Source organism: Seriola dumerili, unplaced genomic scaffold (assembly GCF_002260705.1).
Source record: "Seriola dumerili isolate Sdu_G_001 unplaced genomic scaffold, Sdu_1.0 BDQW01000417.1, whole genome shotgun sequence".
Classification (NCBI taxonomy): Eukaryota; Metazoa; Chordata; class Actinopteri; order Carangiformes; family Carangidae; genus Seriola; species Seriola dumerili.
The window spans coordinates 670261-692943 of NW_019174672.1; the positions used below are offsets into that span (position 1 = coordinate 670261).

The 22683-nt window shown below is 42.1% G+C and overlaps 1 protein-coding gene across 1 annotated transcript; it reads left to right on the forward strand.

The window, feature by feature from the left end:
* The first annotated feature begins 1476 nt into the window (after positions 1 to 1476).
* On the forward strand, positions 1477 to 20722 carry phf21a (PHD finger protein 21A). Its single transcript, XM_022761624.1, has 19 exons — positions 1477 to 1631; positions 5331 to 5370; positions 6872 to 6923; positions 7308 to 7397; positions 7921 to 7953; positions 8078 to 8143; positions 11076 to 11228; positions 11371 to 11607; positions 12597 to 12698; positions 13934 to 14275; positions 14398 to 14508; positions 14593 to 14644; positions 14727 to 14806; positions 15024 to 15084; positions 17625 to 17731; positions 18168 to 18323; positions 18679 to 18754; positions 18835 to 18938; positions 19943 to 20722. The coding sequence occupies exons 4-19, from the start codon at positions 7344 to 7346 to the stop codon at positions 20720 to 20722; spliced, it is 2514 nt and encodes an 837-aa protein (XP_022617345.1). The 5' UTR covers positions 1477 to 1631; positions 5331 to 5370; positions 6872 to 6923; positions 7308 to 7343.
* Positions 20723 to 22683: the final 1961 nt, after the last annotated feature.

Here is a 22683-nt window from a genome sequence, read left to right on the forward strand (position 1 = left end):
ATATGAAGCTTGTGTTAATATTCTATCAATTGACACTTAATTTTATTATTAGGAAAAAGTTTCTCTGCAGAAACTTTAGTGGCGTCACTTTATTGAAGGAGTTTGATCATAATAAATCAGGAGAAATCTGTAAAATAACAGTTTTTCTCTGTAGAAATAGTAATGAAACTTTCTGTAAATTTATTGTTTTTACACTTTATTTGAATTAGGATATTTTACTTTAATTTTTTTTTTTACAGTGTGTGTATAATAATATGTAATATAAAATAAAATAAAGTAAAATAATGTAATATAGTATAATATAATATAATAACAGTGTAGAACCACTTTGAGGTTGATACATTATTGATAATGTATTTTATGACTGAATGTGTCAATAGTGAATCATTGCATCATGTTTTATTAGATCATTGTATGTTTTACATCAGAATCAGAAAAGTGATGAAAAGTGTTATTTACTTTTTATTTACTACTGCAGAATTATAAAGTGACAATGTAAAACAAAGTAGATGGACACTGTGTTGACCCACTGCTCATGTGTTTGTTTACTGATGCATTTGTTTGTTAGTGTTAAAGTCTGTGACAGTGAATCCACATGTTGTTTATACAAATATGAAGTAACATGGAAACACTAAAGTACAAAAGTAGCCTACTGTAGTTACTGTCCGTAATGTGCTTTTTGTTTGTCTGTTCAGGATACAGCTGAAGAGACTGATCCTGTCATAATAATAATGTTTAGTCACATTCCTCCACTGATTTATTTAGTTATTAGTGAGGTAGAAACCCTGAAGTCTCTGAGACACACCTGTACATTTTCTGGTAGACAGAGGAGAAGGCCGTGCCACCTGTACTCCTCCTCCTCCTCCACTAAGTGCAACAGCCCGGCAGCTCCGGCAGCGAGCAGCCGACCCTGGAGCCTGGACGGCGGCAGGCTGAGAGCGGACGGCCCGGCTGTGAATCCGCGGAGGAGACACATGACTGCAGACAGAGACAAAAAGCAACACAACAAACTGCTCCGCTGCTCTGCTGAGTTACATGGTGTGTGTGTGTGTGTGTGTGTGTGTGTGTGTGTGTGTGTGTGTGTGTGTGTGTGTGTGTGTGTGCTGACTTTCTCTCCATAGAGTTTCACTGAGTTTACATCCGGGTTTTTTCCCTAGGCAATGGGAGTCGTAGCACCGCCGTTCCTTAGGCAAAGTGAAATAAATTCGCCGCACCGACACAAAAAGTAGTCCGCTTTTCGAACACATTTTCCCGGCACCTTGCTTAGCTGATCGGCTCGATTTAAGCAACTTTAACAACAACACACGCGAATATCAAACGCTTTGTCGCGGATAAACGAGCATTAGTTGGACGGGTAAGTAGTTTTTGTCCCCCTTCCTCCAGCTCCGGAGCGCAGGGATCTGTGCTGTGCTGAGGCTGAGCTGAATGAGATTGAAGAAGAGTTCTTCTTGTTTTGTAGCTTCAGTTTCTCTGTTTTTACACAAATTTGACTAAAACTAAACATTAAATACGGCAACAAAGCAGAGGCGTGCGGGAAGGAGGCGGCCCGGCTCTTTGTACGCTGTTATTCCACCGTGGATCGGCTTCTTATAGATATATATTTAATTAATCTAGAGGAGGACTGCTGCTGAGTAAGTGCACATTGGGGCTTTTTAATTTCATAACTTTAATTTTCTCTGTTGTCAAAGTTTACCTGTCCTCTTCTGTCCGCCTGTGCCGGTGTGTGTGCGGGTGTCTGCGGGCAGGTGTGTGAGCTGGCGGCCGGTGTTTGTCTGCATTCAGCGCTGCTCACTGTGTTTCTGTGTGTTTAGCTGCTCTGTTTCTTATTCTAGGAGTTGATATTCTGGAGGACAAGGGGCCGATATAACTTAGACCCACCGACGCCTGCTCGGTGTCATAATTCATGAAAGATGGCGTCTTTTGGGACTGTTCCCGGGCGGGTTTCTTTACCTCCTCTGTCTTTTTCTCTCCCTTCACATCGCGGCCCGCGGGTTTTATTCATCTTCGGTGTAAGTTATCAGCGTGGCTGGCAGCGTTAGCCAGCGCAGCTAACAGGATGGTTAGCATTAGCGGCTACAGCTAACGTTATCCACTTGTTCTCGGTTAACGTTTCTCAGCCTCTCACGGAGCAATGTCGGCAGAGAGAGGGTCGGTTCGGATGATTTTCTCAGCCCCCAAACACACTCAGGGGCCCGGTAATCCCCCAATACACGACCGTTACCGAGGATGCACCGAGGCAGGTCGGATGGATGTTTAAGCCCGAGCGTCCAGAACCGACCGCGGCGGTTTAATAAGCAGGTTATAAAACATTTATTTGGCCGCCGAAACAAAAAGCACTTTTTCAGTGTTTGAACTCCCGCAGCTGAAGCACTTAACGGCTCTCATCTTGAAAACCTCCATTTTAGCTTCATTTCTCCCCTTTTCGGGGCCTCTGCTGCGGCACGCGCTGCTGATGGAAGTTTATCCAGACAACTTCATGTCCCACCCAGGGAGCAATTACTGCAATTAACCGCCAGCTTCACATACTGCTGCTCACCAAGTAGTGGTAGTAGTACTGGTAGTAGTAATGGTGGTAGTACTCACGGGATCCGAGTACAGTCTTCAGGTACTTGTACTTTATGTGAATGTTTCCATTTTATAACACTTCATCCTCCTGATCCATTTCACATATTCTGCTTTGTACGTGTATGTATGACATTAAGTTACTAGTTACTTTGAAGTAATTTAAGTAGTTGTATTTACAGTACTAATAACACAATACTACAGTAGTACAACTCTGAGGTACTGAGTGTTTGGTGATGTATTCACATCTGATGGAAGTTTATCCAGAAAACTTGTGTCCCACCCAGAGAGCAGCTACTGCAGCCAGCCACCAGGATTTAATACTGCGCCTCATTAAGTAGTGCTCATAATATAATTAAGTAGTTGTACTTATAGTATAGTTAAGTAGAAGTAATAGTAGTTTTAATATAGTTAAGTAGTGGTACTCATAATATAGTTAAAAAAGTAGTAGTAGTAGTACTGGTACTCAAGCACTGGACTCGGGTATAATTTTGAGGTACTTGTACTTCACATGAGTATTTCCTTTATTCTACTGCACCACATTTATCTGACAACTACTGAACAGTAGTAATGTTAAGTAGTTGTACTTAGTAACTATAGCTTCAGGTACTCAGTAGTAGTAGTAGTAGTAGTAGTAGTAGTACTGCCTCAGTGACTGCAGGGTGTCTTCTTTACAAACACATGAATCAGTGGAGGAATGTTAAAGTCTAATGTTTATTGCATCAGCATGGACCTGTTGTTTACTGAAGCTAACAAAAACAACAAACAGTAAACAACAACAAACAGTAAACTAACTAACAACAACACATTAACTAACGGTGGTAATGACGGTACTCAAGTACACTGCTGTTTATACTGTTGTGTTTATCTGTGTTTATCACCTGTGAAGTCAGGTGAGCAGTACCTGCAGTTACATGTTAAAGTACTACATGTCTGTGATGTGAAGGAGAAGTATGAAGTACACAAGAAAAGTACTTCAAAATTGTACCTGGGTACAGATGAGGGAGGAAGTGCTGAGATCTAAAAGTACAAGTACACCAAAGTAAAAATACTTCATTACAAGAACGTCATACTTGTACTCCACATCTCAGAGGATGTACTGTGTTTGTTCTGCACTACATTTGTCTGACAGATTAGTTACTAGTTACTTTGGAGTTACATTTGAAGTAATTGTACTTTTCTGAAGTACTTCTGAAGTATTCATTTCTGATAAACTTCATGTTCCAGCTACTGCAGTTAACACCAGGGTTTAAATACTGCTGCGTACTAAGTACATTTACTGGGTAATGGAAATACTCGAGTACAAGTACTCCAAAACTGTAATTAATTAAGTACAGTTTGAGGTACTTGTACTTTATTTGAGTATTTCCATTCTCTGCTACATTTCAGAGGGAGGCGATGTACTTTTTACTCAACACACAGTACTCCTGTGTGTTAGTACGTGTTGGGGCACTGTAGTATTTTTTTGTATTTGACTATGGTGTACTCTGTGCGTCAGTGACTGAATGAGTATCATGTTTTATTATTTCACAACAAACCTGTTGGCAAGAACTCACAAAGTACTTCATTTAAAGTATCACAGTAAAAGTACTTCATTTAAAGTATGACAGTAAAAGTACCTCCTGTAGTTACAGTATCACATGAAAGTACTTCTTGTAGTTGCAGTATCACAGTGAAAGTAGTTCATTTAGTTAAAGTGTCACAGTAAAAGTACTTCCTGTAGTGAAAGTATCACAGTAAAAGTACTTAATGTTGTTAAAGTATCACAGTAAAAGTACTTCATGTACTTCCTGTAGTGAAAGTATCGCAGTAAAAGTACTCCCTGTACTGAAAGCATCACAGTAAAAGTACTTCATGTACTGACGGCAGTTAAAGTATCACAGTAAAAGTACTTCCTGTACTGAAAGTATCACATATATACATATAGATATAAAAACTGCAACTCCCAGTGACATGTGGAGCAGTAGAAGAAGAAGAAAATACTGAACTACATCAGTATCAATAATCTGATCATGTGACATGTGATAGTTACAGAGGCCAAATGACATTTCATAGATTATTTCAGGAGGATGTGAGTACTGTGAGTACATTTTTATACCTTGTTCCTGAATGTCTGTTTTACTCTGAATTGGGTTAATACTGTGTAATACTGTGTAATACTGTGTAATACTGTGTAATACTGTGTAAACAAAAGACATATAAAATGTCTTTTCATGAAGGTTTTTTTTTTTTTGCTTGTGACAAACATTTTACTACAAACTACTACTTTAACTTCTACTACATAAAGGTGATACAACGGTAAATTCACAAATACTTTACTTCACTAGGATGTTTTTATTTATATAGTCTTACTTTAGTACAGAGTGTGATTTTTTTCTACCATCACTAATATTAGATAAGAAAAGAGTTTATCTTTTTATAATAAAGAGTGAATAAATGCTTTATAACAGGTCATATTTATCCAAACAAATTACTGGAGAAAAATGATCAAGTTTCACAACATGGGAACGTTCAGTTAAAGTGCCACTATCTTAATATTTGTCTCGTTACATATTTCATATTATTCCAGCTGACGTCATTTTATAATAAAAACGTCGTTTACAGATGAAAATGTAAAATCCAACACACTCAGAGAATGTCGTTGTTTACACTTTAGAATAATTTAGTTCTGTTATTTATTATTCTGTTTGAATTTATGAGAGATTAAATTTGTTATAATCAGTGTTCACTGAATGGGTTTGGTAAAGTGTGTTTGTTGTGTTTTACAGGGCAGCACAGAGGGGTGGAGTCCAGTCCCACAGCCAGGTGGTGAGTCATAATAATAACAATAAAGGCACGTGTAATAGCAGTAATGGATGAACTTTAATCATAATAATCACTGAATGATTATCACAATTGACATTTAACCAGTTTTTACTTTGATGATAATCATGTGATTTAAATGCTTCAGTTAATTAATAATCAGTAATTTATTTCATTTTAATAATAAAATTACATGTCACCAATTTAAAGAGTAAAGTTACAGTTAAATAATTTAAAGAGCTTTTTAAATTTATAAAGAAGAATAATTTAATAATATAATAATAATAATTTAATTAAACTTTTATTTTACTTTTACTTCTTATGGTTTAATTGTAGTTGTTGATTAATGATTGTAATGACGTCACATTTCACACATTTTGTTTTAATAATTCGTTTACATTTAGTAATAATGAAATTATAATTGAAATGTAAGTAATTAAGTTAATGAACATTAACTATTACTATAACCAGTTTTATTTTACTGGCACATTTACCTGTTAGTCAAAGTTGTTTCCATTAATAATTAAAGTGACATATAAAGAGTTTTAATTAAAGAAAACACTGGATTGTCATAAATAAATTAAAGCAACTGAACAGTAAAAAAGTGAAGTACATCTTATTATTTTAAATATAATTACCATGAAACTTTTTGTTATTTAAATTTTAATTGACAGGTTAATATTTTTACAACATTTAAAAAAATAAACCAATTCATTTTTTATTTTTCATTTAAACATAATAATTCAGTGTTAATAAGTTAATATAATTTGTGTCAGAAACAGTAAATTAGATTTAATGTGTTTTAATGATGCAGTCAATTTTCTCGTATCATGATATAGTTTAAGTACTCTATAATTATAATATTATAATCACCCTCTGTCAGATTAATAATAATAATAATAACAATAATAATAATAATAACAATAATAATATAAAATTACTTCCAACCTGTTTGGCTTCATAACAAGGCAACATTCAGTCATTTTATAATATATTATCATAATATAACTGTAGTTCTTATTTGTGTTTCTATTATAATTAAATTATAATTATTTTTATTTTATATTATTTTTATTATGATTATGACATTGTAATAAAGTTGTTCTGCTTACATTGTTCCAGTTTCATTTTATTGTTTTTGTTTTTTATCTTTTTATACTTAAACATACTTCTATAAAATTTTGTTATAATCTTAAAATTATAATAAATTTGTAACTACTTTTTATTTTATATTATTTTTGTTTTTGTTATACTAAATACTATAATTATAATAAAATGCTCAGTTAACTTTGTTCCACTTTAATTTCAGTTTCAGTTTATTTTTTGGTTTCATTTTCTGTTATTATTTTAGTTATAATTGTTCTGTACAACTTGGTTCACTTTAGTTTCATTTTATATGTATTTTTTAATTCTAACACAATAATATTTTAATATTGTAATTGTTTACTTGTCAATAACTTTAGTTAAATGTGATTTTTTTCCTTTTTCTTTTTCTTTTTTTCCGCAGCGGCACTTTAATGCTTCAGTTGGATGGTTTTCCTACTGGAGACAGTGTTAAGGTAAAAACCCAGTTATACAGTATTAATTAATAATAGTACAGTCATAATACTGCAGTATGTTCTTTATTTTATATTATATGATGTATGTATAGTTTAGAGCAGGAGTGTCAGTGTTGTTCTGTAATGATGCTGGTCCAGTTTAATCACACTGGACTTCCTGTGACCTTGTTTGACCTTGAGGGTGAAGTGTTATTGGTCAGCTTCACACAGGAAGTCCTTACAAGGCTTGTGCCTCAGGTTGCCATGACGACAGATGTGACCCCAATGCTGCTGATTTCTGTTGAACTGGCGGTTTAAACCTCTCTCGTGTGTGTGTGTGTGTGTGTGTGTGTGTGTGTGTGTGTGTGTGTGTGTGTGTGTGTGTGTGTGTGTGTGTGTGTGTAGGCTGATCGATCGGCTGGCAGACTGACTGGATCCATGATGGAATTACAGACGTTACAGGAGGCTCTGAAGGTGGAGATCCAGATCCATCAGGTGAGCTGGGTCCAGGTCCTGGGTCAGTGGGTTGGGAGAGTTTCAGGACTAATCCAGCTCAGGGTCCAGGTCCAGGTTTAGACCTGGACCTGGACCCTTACACAATTAGCATCAACATTAGTTTGTTAATGTGTTCACTGAAGTAATCAGATTACAAGAGTTACAGCCGGACCCGGACACTGTGAGCTCACTGAGCTGTCTGAGGTGTAGGATCCAGGATCCAGCCTCCACCACTGTGCTGTCCTCACTGTTGAGTCTCAACGTGTCAGGTTGTTACTAAGTGAAAACCAGAGGACAGGAGTTTGAGCTGAGCCCTGGACTTGGACTCCTCTGGTCCTCTGGTCCTTTGTTTGCGTTGTTGACATAGAAACACCTGAGCTTCTACATGAGTTTATAATCTGAAAGAGACTCTGTCCTCACGAATGTTGTTTCACTTCCTGTCTGAACGTTTCCTCTGGTTGTAGTTCTTCATGGTGACCAGTAGGTGTCAGTGGTCTGACTGTGTCTTCTTCTTCTTTTACAGAAACTGGTTGCCCAGATGAAGCAGGACCCTCAGGTAAACCTCCTGTAATCAGAGTTGTGTTAGTGACTTTACACCAGGTAGTGTCACAGGACCTGGTCCTGGTCTCAGAGGTTCACCAGGACCTGGTCTGACCCAGTCTAACTGGTTCTTGTTTCAGAACGCAGATCTGAAGAAGCAGCTCCACGAACTTCAAGCAAAGATCACAGCACTCAGTGAGAAGCAGGTATGTTACCACACACACACACACACACACACACACACACACACACACACAGAGGACTGGTCTTTGCAGGTGAACGTGTAGAAAACCATGTTTCGGATCAGAACCTTGATGTTACTGCTCTCTCCACATGGACCAGTGAAACCGTCACAGACATCACAGTGTTACTGGTTCACACTGACCTGTGTTCACTGGTTTATTATTCAGGAAATATTCTCGTCTGATTTGACGCTCTTTGTTAGGACTTTGCAACATGTAACAAGGCAATTAAATAACAATTATGATTTCAATTCTTTTTATTGATGATAAAATGCCTCCAGGTAACGTTTGATGTCACAAAGTTCTGTCCATGTATACACTTTTTAATGCTTTATTGAAAAACATTTTCCATTTCACCTAATTAAAGCAATTAAACACTGAAAATTAAGGCAACAATCATTAATGTCAGAAATAAAATACATATAGTAAAATATGTACGATACATACAAATAAATAAATACAATAAAAGGAAATAAATACAACGTATAAAGGAGGATAATGAAACAAAAATAATAAACAAAAGTATTTCAAAAGGACAAAACCAACTGTATACACAGGGTTACCATGAAGCAAAACAAAGATATTAAAGGAAAATATTTGAAGCTTTCCATGTTTCTACTGTTTTTATGGCTTTACTGTTCTTTAGTCACGTAATGAACCAATATAGTGTCTAATTATATTCCTGAATTGTTGTATGATTGGTTTCTTTTTAGTCCATTTTAGTCCAATCCGTTTGTGCTCAGAGCTGAGAGTCTGTTTTATGGATCATCAATTACTCATCAGTCATGTCTCCTGCTGACAGGCTGAGACCTGGAGTTAGTCACTGACACATGGGACGAGTCTCAACAGGTGAAATACCTGAGACTGTTTCTGATGAAACACCTCTGTCCTCAGGTTCATGTGTCTGCTGTAAAAATACTCAAAACACTGAGTCAGAGATACAGTGAGAGGTGACAGGGACAGGTGTGTGCAGGTGTGAAAACAGCTGGAGCAGAAGCAGTGACGAGACACATAGAGGAAAGTCCTTTAGTTTGTTGAAGTTTCCAGAGTCTTTCTTGTTGAACACAGAAAAAGACGCTACGTCTACCTGCAGAACTTCATAGAGAATCCTCCTGTTTTTAAGTTTCTTCAGTATCACAGTCTGAACATCATGATACACTGCAGACAGGAGCTGAATCAGCTGATCACAGCTGATCACAGCTGATTCAGCTGCTGGTGATCAGACAGTTTCACTACATGTGAACAGTTACAGATGAATGTCTCTATAAACTGGACAAAATAAACCTGTTTTCAATACGATCTCCGTCTGAAAATACACACATACCTGAGCATTCACCTACACTGAGCATGTGGAGCCGGTGTAAACAGGAAGTAGCTTGTCTCCTCTGCAGTAAAGCCTCTGAAGGAGGAGCAGCAGAGACAGTTGTAGCATTACAATAGAGAATGTAAGTGAACAGCAGCTGCAAAGACAACAAGCTCAGTAACTCTGTCATTCATTCTCATGTTGTATTCACCACTGGTAGTCCAGGCTGATGACAGCCAATCAGGAGAGACCGTGGCTGTGACCTCATCGTTTACAAAGGTCTTAGTTTCTGTCCATCCAGACTACAACACAACCCCAGAGTCTTCAAAATAAAACACAACCCCAGAGTTTTCAAAGTAAAACACAACCCCAGAGTTTTCAAAATAAAACACAACCCCAGAGTTTTCAAAATAAAACGGGGTCAGCAGAGTTTCTGAAAGTCTCTGTTTTCGGGACTTGAAAACTCCGGCGTCGTGTGGACAGGAGGTGAAAACATAGCAAAAGAGATGCGTTTTAAAACAAACGCATAGTGGTGTGGACGGAGCCTTAGACTGGTCACAGACTTCAGTGTCTGAAAATTTTAAAATAAGTAGAAGAAGAAGTCTGTGGTGAGTGTTGCTTCTGCTGCTCAGACAGAACTGTGTGACAGTCTGAATCCAGAAGGTCAATGAACGGTTCAGCTGAACTGTGTCACTGCATCAAGAGAGTCAAGTGTTGGGGTTTTATCTTTTGATTGTGAATCCTTCCCGTGTGTGTGTGTGTGTGTGTGTGTGTGTGTGTGTGTGTGTGTGTGTGTGTGTGTGTGTGTGTCTCATGATGAGTTAGTGATGTTGTGTGTAGCAGCCAATCGGATGAGAGCAGTGACTGTGTGGTTTAGAGCTTCTCCCCTGAGTTTGTTGCTCTGGAAGAGGAGCAGCTCTCATCATGTGAACCATCAGATCATAGATCTGTCAGAGTGCAGAACGTGTTCATGTAGAAGCTGAACAGGTTCTTGGTCTCAGAGGATCAACTGTTCCTGGTTCCTGGATCAAGTGATCAATCAAATACTCTGAGCTGCAACAATTAGTCAATTACAGGTTGGTTTGATTGACAGTAAATGAATCATCAGTCATTTTGATAATTATCATTAAGATCATGATAGTTTTGATGTGAACTGGTTCCAAACATCTGAAAACAACACATTAACGTTTTATGGACAAAACGATCAATGAAGAAAATAATTGACAGATGAATTGATAGTTGATGATGAAGAATTGTCAGCTGCAGCAGTGAATATGTGACTGTGTTGTGACTGTATGACAGAGTTCAGGGTCAGACTGAAGGTCACAAGGTCAGACTGAAGGTCACAGGGTCAACTGTGTGAACACGCTCAGGATCTTTGTGTTTCTGAGTTGGTTATCAGCAGAATATTGATCTGTTGATCACCTGATGTGATGAGGAGGAGCTCTTCATTAATTACATGATCTCTAGCTTCATTACCCACCACTACAAGAAATCTGATTAAAGGTTTGTCATTGGTGTGATGTGAATGTTACTGAGACGCAGTTAAGCAAAGGGTCAAAGGTCAGATGTGTTACTCCCCCCCCCCCCAAGAAAAAGGTGGTGGAGCAGCTGAGGAAGGAGCTGCTGGTGAAGCAGGAGCCAGAGGCCAAGCTGCAGCTGCAGGTCCAAACTCCTCCAGTAGGTGGCGACATCAAACCAGCCAACCTGCTGCAGAGCCAGCAGATACCTGGAGGACTGCAGCAGGTAGGACACACACACACACACACACACACACACACACACACATATATGTCATTCATAAGAGAAGTAAGGGAATTAAAAAGCGTTATGAACTTCACAGTGTGACTAAGTCCAGTGTGTCATGGGTTATATTTTCTCTCATCAGACGCTGACGGTCACACCAGTCCTCACCACGAAGACTCTACCTCTGGTGCTGAAAGCTGCCGCCACTCCTGCCCTGCCCGGCTCCGTCCTGCCACAACGCCCGGCCACTGTCGCTATGGTAACCACAGCTATCACCAAACAGGACTCGCAGAACGCTCCCATCAACCTGCAGGTGGCCAGCAAGCTGACCAACCAGAGCTCAGAGCCTGTGCGGCTGGTATCCAAAAACGCCATGGTGGTAAGATCCTCGGTTCCCGCCACTGTCCGGTCACGTATCATCGCCTGCCTCTGATGTTACAGACAGTGATGAGTGTTGTGATGTGTAGAGTAGACCAGCATGTTGACAGTAGTCTGTAGACCTGTGGGGTTTAACGTGTCCCTGCTCTAAGTGAAGGATGTTTCTCTAATCACATGACACGAGCTCGAGCAGGCCGTGGTGTGAGTGGTGGCCTGTGGTCTAGCTGATCTCACCGTGCCACGTTTGTGTCAAACCACAGAGGTCACGAGCGTCCAGAGGACCAGTGAGGCTTCTGTTGAGTCATGATCCTGACTCAGATTTTGTGTTTTACACCCTTTTCTGCCAAAGATTTTTAGGTGTAAGCAGGTTTTTTAAACACTCGTAAACCTGCTAAGAAAAGCCGATTGACTCCTTTTCCACTGACAGTCGAGTTTGTCTTTCTGTTCGGACTGAGGACACACACAACTGCAGGGAGTGATGTCATTACATGCACTAACAAAGCACACACACAGACACAGTGGAGAGAGAGTGAGCTGCTAGCCGCCATGTTGACTGGCTCATGTGGCCCGGGTGTGAAGCTGATTGAATCCTTTTCCACTGACGACAGAAGCCCGATGTTCGAGCGTCTTTCAGGGTTTTTTTGATCAGTGGAAAAGGAGCTTTAGAGTTTGTGAGTTAGCCAATAGAAGCACGTGGCACCAGATGACGTCAGGGTTAGGCTTAAGTGAACTGTCCCTTTAAGCTGCAGAGACTCGATGTGAACCCGGTCCAAACAGACAAGGACAGACTCCACAAACTGTCACTGGAAACACTTTCGCCATCGTCAGTGCCAGAGAAACACGCTGCTTCACCTCCTCTGTGGTTGTGCACAAACGTCTGGTGGTGTGTTGTGATTGGCTGATCAGAACCAGCCCTGTAGGTACTGGAGATGTGAACTGACAGCAGCAGCAGACATGTCAGATCCACAATCTGCTGTGGTTTTGTCTCAGGTGCAGGCCACCACCACCACCACCACCTCCGCCCAGCCAATCAAAGTTCCTCAGTTTGTCCCTCCTCCTAGACTGACGCCTCGACCCACCTTTCAGCCACAGGTGCGTCCCTGTAAGACCCGCCTCCAAACCCTAACCCCTTCAGATCAGTGTGTGTGGCCCACCTGAGGTGACTCACTCACTCTCCAGCAGAGGGCAGGAGTGCACCAAAGCAAACACTCATGCCTTGCTCCGTGGCACTAAAACATTGTTTGCTCTGTGCTGCCTCTACTCATCTCTCTCCTCTCGTTGTGCTTGTTTTAATTTTCCAACTGACTTGTGAACAGGTTGTTTTAAAGGTTTCCTGCCTGTGTGTGTGTGTGTGTGTGTGTGTGTGTGTGTGTGTGTGTGTGTGTGTGTGTGTGTTTACCTTCTGTTGTGAGAGCTTGTTTTCCTGCAGCTTCTTTGGTATTTTGTGTTCCTGGCTGTTGGTGTGTTTTTGACCCTTTAAATGGAAACACTGATGTTGCTGATGTTTACCTGTGCTCAGTGATGCCACTGGGAGCTCTGGTTGTTTCATAGTATTACCAGTATTACCAGTACTACCAGTAGTACCGGTAGTACCAGGTACAGTTTTGGTAGTCAAGGAACACACAAACAAACTCAGCCTGTATTCCACATGCATTGATTGTTTTCTTCTTCCTGGAGGCGGGGCTTACCAGACATATGACAGCTGTCAGTCTCAGAGACCACGGGTCACATGATAGAAACATCATACATGTGGGTTATTCTATTCTATTCTACTCTTGAAATGTACATTTAACACTTTAGTGTTTGATCATACAACAGTCAACAGGTGATGCAAGTTCCTTCTGGAAAAAGGAAAGTTAAGAATAGATGTTCCTCTGCTTCACCTTCATCCTTCTTTCATCCTTCCTCTGCTTCACCTTCATCCTTCTATCGTCCTTCCTCTGCTTCACCTTCATCCTTCTATCGTCCTTCCTCTGCTTCACCTTCATCCTTCTATCGTCCTTCCTCTGCTTCACCTTCATCCTTCTTTCATCCTTCCTCTGCTTCACCTTCATCCTTCTATCGTCCTTCCTCTGCTTCACCTTCATCCTTCTTTCATCCTTCCTCTGCTTCACCTTCATCCTTCTTTCGTCCTTCCTCTGCTTCACCTTCATCCTTGGGGAAACTGAGGGACAGTAGTAGTAGTGCTGGTGTTGTTAGTAGTTGAAGTGGTAGTAGTACTAGTAGTAGTAGTATTACTGGTAGTAGTATTAGCTCCACAGTGGTGTTACTCAGCAGTCTCAGGTCATCTTGGTGCTGTTTTCTGATTGGCTGTCTGTTGTCACCAGGTCAGGCCCAAACCGGCCACACCCACCAACATCCCCATTGCCCCGGCCCCTCCCCCGCCCATGATGGCGGCCCCCCAGCTGCTCCAGAGGCCCGTCATGTTGGCCACCAAGCTGTCGTCATCCCTGCCCTCGGCGGCCCCCATCCATCAGGTGCGCATCGTGAACGGACAGCCCTGCAGTAAGACCGGCTCCACCCCCCTGACGGGGATCGTCATCACCACGCCCGTCTCTGCCGCACCCACCCGCCTCGGCAGCCCTGCCCAGGCACCCAACCCCTCTACCATCCCCAACCCGACTCCCGCCCAGCCGATCCAGATCAGCAGCCTGACACCTGAGCCCAAGGTGAGTCCTACCTGAGTCCTACCTGAATGAACAGTGTACAGTCTCTGTACTTAAAGCTGCTGTTGTCTCCTCCTCTTTCTCCTCCTCCTCTTCTTTCTTCTCCTTCTCCTCCTCCTCAGCAGACTGTTAAATCAGGAGGCGGAGCTGAGCCGAAGGCCGTTGTCAGCCTCCCCTCTTCCTCCACCCCTCCGTTGTCTCCAGCTCCCAGACCCAAGAAAGAGGAGAACCCAGAGGTAGGGCCCAGACTGACACATGCTGGTCCAGGATCTGGTCTCTGGTCTCTGGTTCTGAAGGTGATTTGTATTTGTCTCTTTTAGAAACTGGCCTTCATGGTGTCTTTGGGGCTCGTAACACACGACCACTTGGAAGGTGAGTGATCCTTCCTCTGTCTCTTCATGTTTCTGGTGCTGCTGCCGTTTTTGAATTAAAACTCTGACGTTTTCATCTGCAGAAATCCAGAGCAAAAGACAGGAGCGAAAGAGGAGAACAACGGCCAACCCGGTTTACAGCGGAGCTGTGTTCGAACCTGAGGTACACACACACAACACCTGTGAGGTACACACACACACACACACAACACCTGTTAGGTACACACACTAATATTTAATATTGTTACATCACATTAATATTACATCACAATAATACCGTTACATCACATTAATGTTATTAAATCACATTAATATTACATCACATTAATATCATTACATCACATCAATGTCATTAACATGTTTTTCTATTTGTCTTCCAGAGGAAAAAGAGCGCAGTGAGTTACCTGAACAGCCCTCTGCACCAGGGGACCAGGAAGAGAGGTCCGTATGAAATACTGGTCTTCAGGTCCAAGCTGATCCTGAACCAGTAGAAACAGTAGAGACCAGTTCAGAGACAGTAGAAGCAGCTTCAGATTCAATAGAACAGTCGTTGAGCTGAGGTCTGGTTCAGGTGAAGGTTTTGGAGACAGCAGTAGATACAGTAGAGATAATTCCTCCTGCTGCTTCCTGTCCCTTCAGTCAGGGTTCAGGTCTACAGCCGGATTTCTACCTGTTTGTCAGAGACTCTGAGGCTCCCACAGATCTCCATGAACACATGTAAACATCAAATATCTGGATCTGATGGATCAGCTCTGGCTGCTTGTTTCTCCGACCTTTACAAAAAGAGATGAAGTGAAGTTAGTGTCCTCACAATGAACAACATCTCCATCCACTAGCTTCACAGGTCTCGTGGTCTCTCAAACCAAACTCTTTGAAAACAGAGTTCTGCTGGAGCAGCTCAAAATATTGATAAGACACACATGAAGTCACTGATAATCACGTCTCATGTGTTTAGTATGAAGCTCTGTGAGGAATCTGTTTTAGCCAATCATGTCAGAGCTGAGGTCATCGACACATCTTGTCTCTGACAAACAGATTTGAACCAGAAAATGTCTAGAAAGGTTAAAATGATTTGTGGCGCTACAACAAACCTTTTCTGTTGTTGGTTGGACATAGTAAGACATTGGTCATGTGCACATCACTGATGTGTGTGTGTATACATATATATATATATGTATATATATATGAATCATTCAATCTAAAGGTTGAAAACGATCATTAGTTGCAGCCGTTGCTGATCCGCAGTCTCACAGCGTGGACCGCCCTGCTGAACAGGTATAAATCTGGCTGATCTCTCACACCTGGTGTCTCCTCTGAGGGGAGATCAGCTGAAGCAGACGAGTCCTCAGGACTGAACAGGTTAACAATATGATGAGGTTTTCAATATAGTAAAGCCACAGTGATTAGTGTGGACGGTAACAGGACTAACATGAAATGTCTTTTATGAGATCACAGCTCAGAACACACTAATCTAAGAGGTTTAACATGTAACACTGAATAATTCCTGCACAACCTTCATTTCAGTTCTTTCAAGAGAAAAGGCAAAGATGTGAGATCGTGTAACTCACGGTGTCAGATGTTAACACATCAGTGGTTTAATGGAGGGTCGATGGTTGTCATCAAAGGGGCGGAGCTACTGTTGAACACGTCATATTTTACCAGGGGGAGGTGGTTCACAGATTTTCACACAGAGTCAACCTCAGAACCTCAGTTAGTGTAACTAATGAAAATACAAATCAATTGTTTTTAATTGGTTGATCCATTTGTTCTTCTGCTGGTTTCCTGAGTCCAGGTCGCATCAAATCAATGAATTATATCATTAGGAGTTATTAGTTAGTTAGTTAGTTAGTTAGTTAGAGTATTATGTGTTGGGAAATGGTGAAAAACCCTAACCCTAATTAATAAATAATAAACCCACATTGTGTAGCAGCAAGTACATTTCCGGTTGAAGCAGCAATTCATTGTAGCGACCGCCGGACACCGCGCTCACAGGTTCAGGATTTCCGGCTTGAACCATGTGGACAACATGTATTGCATGTTTCTTTGCATTCTTATTTTTGTCCACAATGTGGAGCCAGAGACCACGCAAACAAGCACACACTATGTGTGTCTGTAGACCTCACAGTGGAAATGTCATGTAAATCAGATGTATGTAAAATTTGAAGCAGATTAGACAATATATATTTAGGTTAAATCAATTTCCTGCTTCATGGTGAAATGTGGACATTGCTCCTCCGCCAGAGCCACACTGTTCAACGGAAACTCACAATTTTCACAGTGAAGCATCATCTAGGTGGAAAGCAAATGCTGACAAGTTTAGGGAAGATTGGACAACAATAATAGACGTACAACCACTTCCTGTTTAAAAATCCATTGCACCGCCATAGCCACGCCCTTAAATGAAAACAATTTTCACAATATGGCATCAGCAGGGGGAGATGGATTTTCTGACCAAGTTTGAGGCAGATTGGATATCATATAATAGACTTACAGACTTACAATCACTTACTTTAATTTGGTGAACCTGCAGAAACCCTGGTCAGGACTTCACCAACTAAAACAATTCACTATGAAAGAGTTCCGTATTTTCACAAAGTCTTGTTGCAGGAACAGGAAACGATCTCACACTCTGGTCAGTATGGTAATTAAGTTGTATGGCCTGTCCTACATTAAACCTGAGTTGTGTTGACATCTGACACGAGTCCATTTGTTGTGCGCTTCATAGACGACTGCAGTAGGTTTGTACTCGTGCTCGGCCTCAGCTTGCATGGAGCCAGTCTCCTGCACTAACACTGCTGTCTGTGCTTCTGACTCCTCCTCTTCCTCCTCTTCCTCCCTTACCGCTCCCCTGTCTCATGCTAGCCAACGAAGACTCCCTTTCCAAGGTATGTCATACAGACTGTTTGTTTTTGTTTTCCCCCCTCTCCATCTTTCTTTTTTTCTTTGTTTTCCGTCTTTGTTGTCTGTCTCATTTCACCCAGGTCGCCCACCCAAATACAGCAGCGTCCCGGAGCTGGGCAGCCTCACCCCGACCTCCCCCTCCAGCCCCGTCCATCCCCTCCCCCTGCCCAGCCCCAGCTCTGGGGATGTAAGTAACGATGGGGGAGACGGACAGTTCAAGGGTTGGACACCCCGTCACACACACTCCTGTTGGCCCAGTAGCTCTCTCAGTCATTTGCACCCAAGACCTCCACCAACACGTCCATTAGTTTGTTGTGTCCATGTGATAATCATCAATCATCAGTTGATTTTTACTTTGATTCAGCCTTACAAAGTGAACAGTGTCCTGTAGCCCAGAGCATCATTAATAACTACTACTCAGAACACATCCTAACCCCCAACTGTCAAGTAACTTTTCTGTGGGCTCAGTAAATTAACACACCATGTCCATTAGACATCCAAACGAGGCCAATTGTAAACTAAACCAAACCAGATCACGGTGCCTCCCCTGCCTTGCCTCTCCACAGATGGTTGGTGGGGCTCAGTTGAGCGGGGAAACTGATTGGTCCAATTCTTCCTCACAGGGAGACATCCATGAGGATTTCTGCACTGTGTGCAGACGCAGTGGCCAGTTGCTCATGTGCGACACGTGTTCTCGTGTTTATCACCTGGACTGCCTGGATCCACCCCTGAAAACCATTCCTAAAGGCATGTGGATCTGTCCAAAATGTCAAGATCAGGTAACCGCTGCAGCCGAGACTGATCCTGAGTCAGGGGGAAGGGGGTACCGCAGTCCAGAGAGGGGCCAGTCAGGGCCTAGCTGTACTTGACTGTAACTTGAATCTGTTGACCGGCCTTCTGCCGCACTGTCCTGACCTTTGGGACTGTTCAATCCTTTGTAAGCATAAACATGATGCAGTATTGTTTTTTTGTGCTTCTGTCTCATTCATTGTGTTAGTAAAGATTGGCATCTCACGTTCATCCACCCCATTGCTTGTTCCTCTTCAGCCTCACCACAGGGTGGCGGCTAAACTTGTCTTCCTAAATCTTTTCTGAGTCTCAGCCTCTTTGACAACTCAGAGCTTTTCCCTCCAGATCCTGAAAAAAGAAGAAGCCATTCCCTGGCCCGGGACCCTGGCTATCGTTCATTCCTACATCGCCTACAAAGAAGGTGACAACAGATTCTCTTCTCTCGACTGCCTGCTGGGACCAAAGCAGACAGGGAGAGTAACTTTTGTTTTATTGTTGCAGCTAAAGAGGAGGAGAAACAGAAATTGATGAAGTGGAGTTCTGAACTGAAACTGGAGCGAGAGCAGCTGGAACAGAGAGTCAAACAGCTGAGCAACTCGATAACAGTAAGAAACACCGTCAAACAGCTGAACAACATGAAGACAGAGCTGCTGCTGCTGCTTTAGACCCAGGCTGAAACAAACCCAGGTCTGCTGAGCTCAGATCTAGATCTCGAATCAGATCTGTCACTGCTCCACCTTATTCACATGCAGAGTTCATGCTTCTGACTGTTACATGTTCCGACAGCAGATTATATAAAACATAGATAATAACAATTATTAATTAGCATACAAGATAATGCATATTTAACTAGAACCTCGTCTAGGTTGTCTGCCTCCTCCACTCAGACTAGTTCCAGGTGACATCCCTGTTTATCCAGAGTCATATAAAATATTAACCATTTGTGTGAAATTTTATCTTACTTGCTGTGAAGTCATGAGTTATGGCTAAAAACTGTTTTGAGAAGTCACACTGACCTTGACCTTTGACTTTTGAAATTTGAAGAAGTTCTGTCAAGGTGTTACTGAGATATCGTTTCCACGAGAATGAGACGCACAACCTGAAAACAAAATGGTATAATAAAATAAGAATAAAAAGGCAGGATTCAAATACTGATTGGGGGCATTGATACCCATGGCAACGGTTGAAGGTTCGTGGCGTTAAGGTCAGACATACACTGCTGTCAGACTTTTACTGCTCAACTCATGTTGAAGTCATAGCTACAGGTGGTGGATGTTACGGAGTAATTAACAGTCTCATCTGTTCTTCTTCCTCTCAGTCTAACCTTTGGGTCAGATTTATCCAATCGGTTACTTAATAAGGTTTAAAGCTGAACGTAAATAGATTTGATAAGAGATTAAAATTATTGGGATATGATTTAATACTGGATTCAGTAAAATTCTCTTGAGGTCAACTGTTGCCACACTCTCAGGTTTCAGTTCACTGCAGTTAATTATGAGAAAGGACACACTGCTGCTAGTTATCAGACAATCTCAAAAGACTTTGTTGTTCCCTAAATAACGTCTGGTGTTTTATGTCAAATCTAACCCTGTTGTGCTTCTTCTGTCAGAAATGCATGGAGACCAAAAACACCATCCTGGCTCGTCAGAAAGAAATGCAGCTTTCCCTGGACAAAGTCAAACACCTGATTCGCCTCATCCAAGCCTTCAACTTCAACCAAGCTCTGGCAGAGACGGAGGGTAAAGAAGTCAGTGCCAGAGTCCAGGACAGTGCTGAAGGTGCGCTCAGCTCTGAAGCTGCACCAGAAGCCAACTCTGTAGAGAAAGTGAAAGCTGCAAGCTCATCAGAAAACAGCAGCATTGATGGAAATGACAAACAAGAGCAGCATGCAGCCGCCGGCAGCAACCAGACAGCAGCAGCAGCAGGAGGAGACACTGACGGCCAGCCTGTCCTGGAAGACGGTCCGGTCCAGGCAGCAGATACCAGCCCCGATGTAGGGGCAGGGGGTAAGGCCAAGCCTAGTGTAGGGGCAGGAGGAGGGGGAGGGGGTAACACAGAGACTGTTCTACAGGCTGAGGTTATGGCCAAGCCTGAGACAGCTCCAATGGTTGACATTCCAGCTGCCACAGCGGCCGCGACTGTTGCCACCACCAATGGTACGGCAGAGCCGGCCTGCCCTGACCGCAGCCCCGGAGGAGACTGCACCACTAACACCACCACCAACTCTGAGAACAAGATGGCTGCCGTCAATTCTCCAGAGACAGCGGTGGAGAAGAAACAGGAGGAGGTCACTGACAGTGACGGCAGCAACACCAACAACAGCAAAACCTCAGAACCCTCCCAGCATTCTTTGCCAGCTCTTGTCAGCAGTTTGGACAATAAAAAGTAATGCTATGTCTCTTCAGTTGCGGGAATTCAAACATATATATTAAAAAAAAAAAGACATTTGCTTGCACCGTACGGTGCCCTGAAGTTGCCAATCTGTATAAATGTTGTTTGTTTGCATTGTATTGTCAGACTGTGTCAATGGTAGATATACAGCCCACGTCACATGACTCTGGGAAGAAGTAGGCTGATGGCCCACAGAGCTGGGGACAGGACGGCCTACGTACCAGTGTCATCATGCCAATTAGTGATAGACGTCAGTGGTGGGAAAGCTCAAAGGGAGATTTAATTCATCATCACACCAGTGTGTGCCTGTTATAGTGGCCCCTGTGTTCTCTTGTGGGGTGGGGAGATGGGTTCACATGGGTATGAAGACAACCGAGAACATGGAACCAAACATCTGTCAGGGGTTACTGGTATAAAAAGCAGTGTTGTGACAGAGTGCTGAGAAGAACCTGTTCATCCCCTTGTCCCATTGAACTTAATGTGAACAACCTTTATCGTCTGCAATCCCACAACCCTGATCTCCTAAACCTCCAGTCCCAAACCTTCATTAACCTAAGCCCTAATCCATGATCCCAACCCCCCCTGTCAATAACAAACCCTGTTTCTCCAGATCTTACACCAACTTCCCATCAACCTACTACGTAAACCGTCTTCAGTCAACTAAAAAACATTATTGACAATAGCAGTAACTTTCTTCCCAGTCCTCCATCAATCCAACGAGACCTTAATCCACTGGGATTCATTGTGCGTCAAACCAACTAATTTGTACAAAATATTGTCTTGAATGCCCACCCTCACAGGCAGAGTGAAAAGCCTGTTGTGGTTAAGGGGAGTGAGATGAGATGGTGATGTGCTCACTTTCAATCCTAGTACCTTGTTGGATTGTTGGATTTCGGAAAGTTATTAAAACTTGACAGGTGCAGTCGTCCCCACAGTTACAATGTCAGAAAAGTCTGGGTTGTCTAGATTAATCAAACAAGCACTTCATTTGAAAGATTCATGCATCTTTAAACCATTGTCCCTAGCTTTCAACCAATCACTTCAATCAATCATCAACCAATGACCGGAACCTCTGCAATAGACCAATATTAATCCCAGTGGCTAAAACCTGAACGTACGTTTCCCTCAACACCAATGATCCACTGTGACCTCCATATTGAACCCCAACAACCCACCTGCACCACTCTAACCCACTGAGTTTTAAGCACAGATTAAGTACAACAGCTCAAACCCTTTCCCAGCAGCCCTCCCCCACCCACCTCCCCTGCATATGGACTAGTTCATACAAAGTCCTGTCTGAACACATGTACGCAGTTCCTAACTGCTTAAACACCTTCACACACTTTGCCAATTGCTGAATGAAGTGGGAAATATTGTTTTTGAAAAAGTTGTCATAACAATTTTTACATTTTAACAATCTTACCTGACCTCCATGTTGAACCACAACAACCTAACTTAACCCTATCCCTATGAATTCACAACCAATGACTAAAACATTCTCTTATCAATCCCACTTTACCCTAATGAACCCTAACTTTCCCATCAACCAATGACTTAAAGTTTTCAATCAACAGAAAAACATAATCCTTCTTATCAACCAATAGCGGTGATCTGGCCATAGTGACTAAAACTGGAGATTCATTTCCCTAGTCCAGCAACAATCCAATCTAACCCCGTCTAAACTCACTTCCCTCAGTGTCTCCAGTCAACCCAAACCTATAGAGGTTCAAACAAACAGAACATTATTAATATGTGCATCTGAACCTCTTTAAACTAACCTGACTTTAAAACCAGCCCAATCAACTTACCTTCTCCAGTTTGTCAACAATGACCTTCTGGACCCCTGACAACCCTCACCTGATAAACAGAAGACTCAGCCCTCTTCCAGTTGAAACAATGATCAAACAACCCCTACCAACCAACAACCCCAGTTACCCTCCCCACACCCATCTCTTCCCC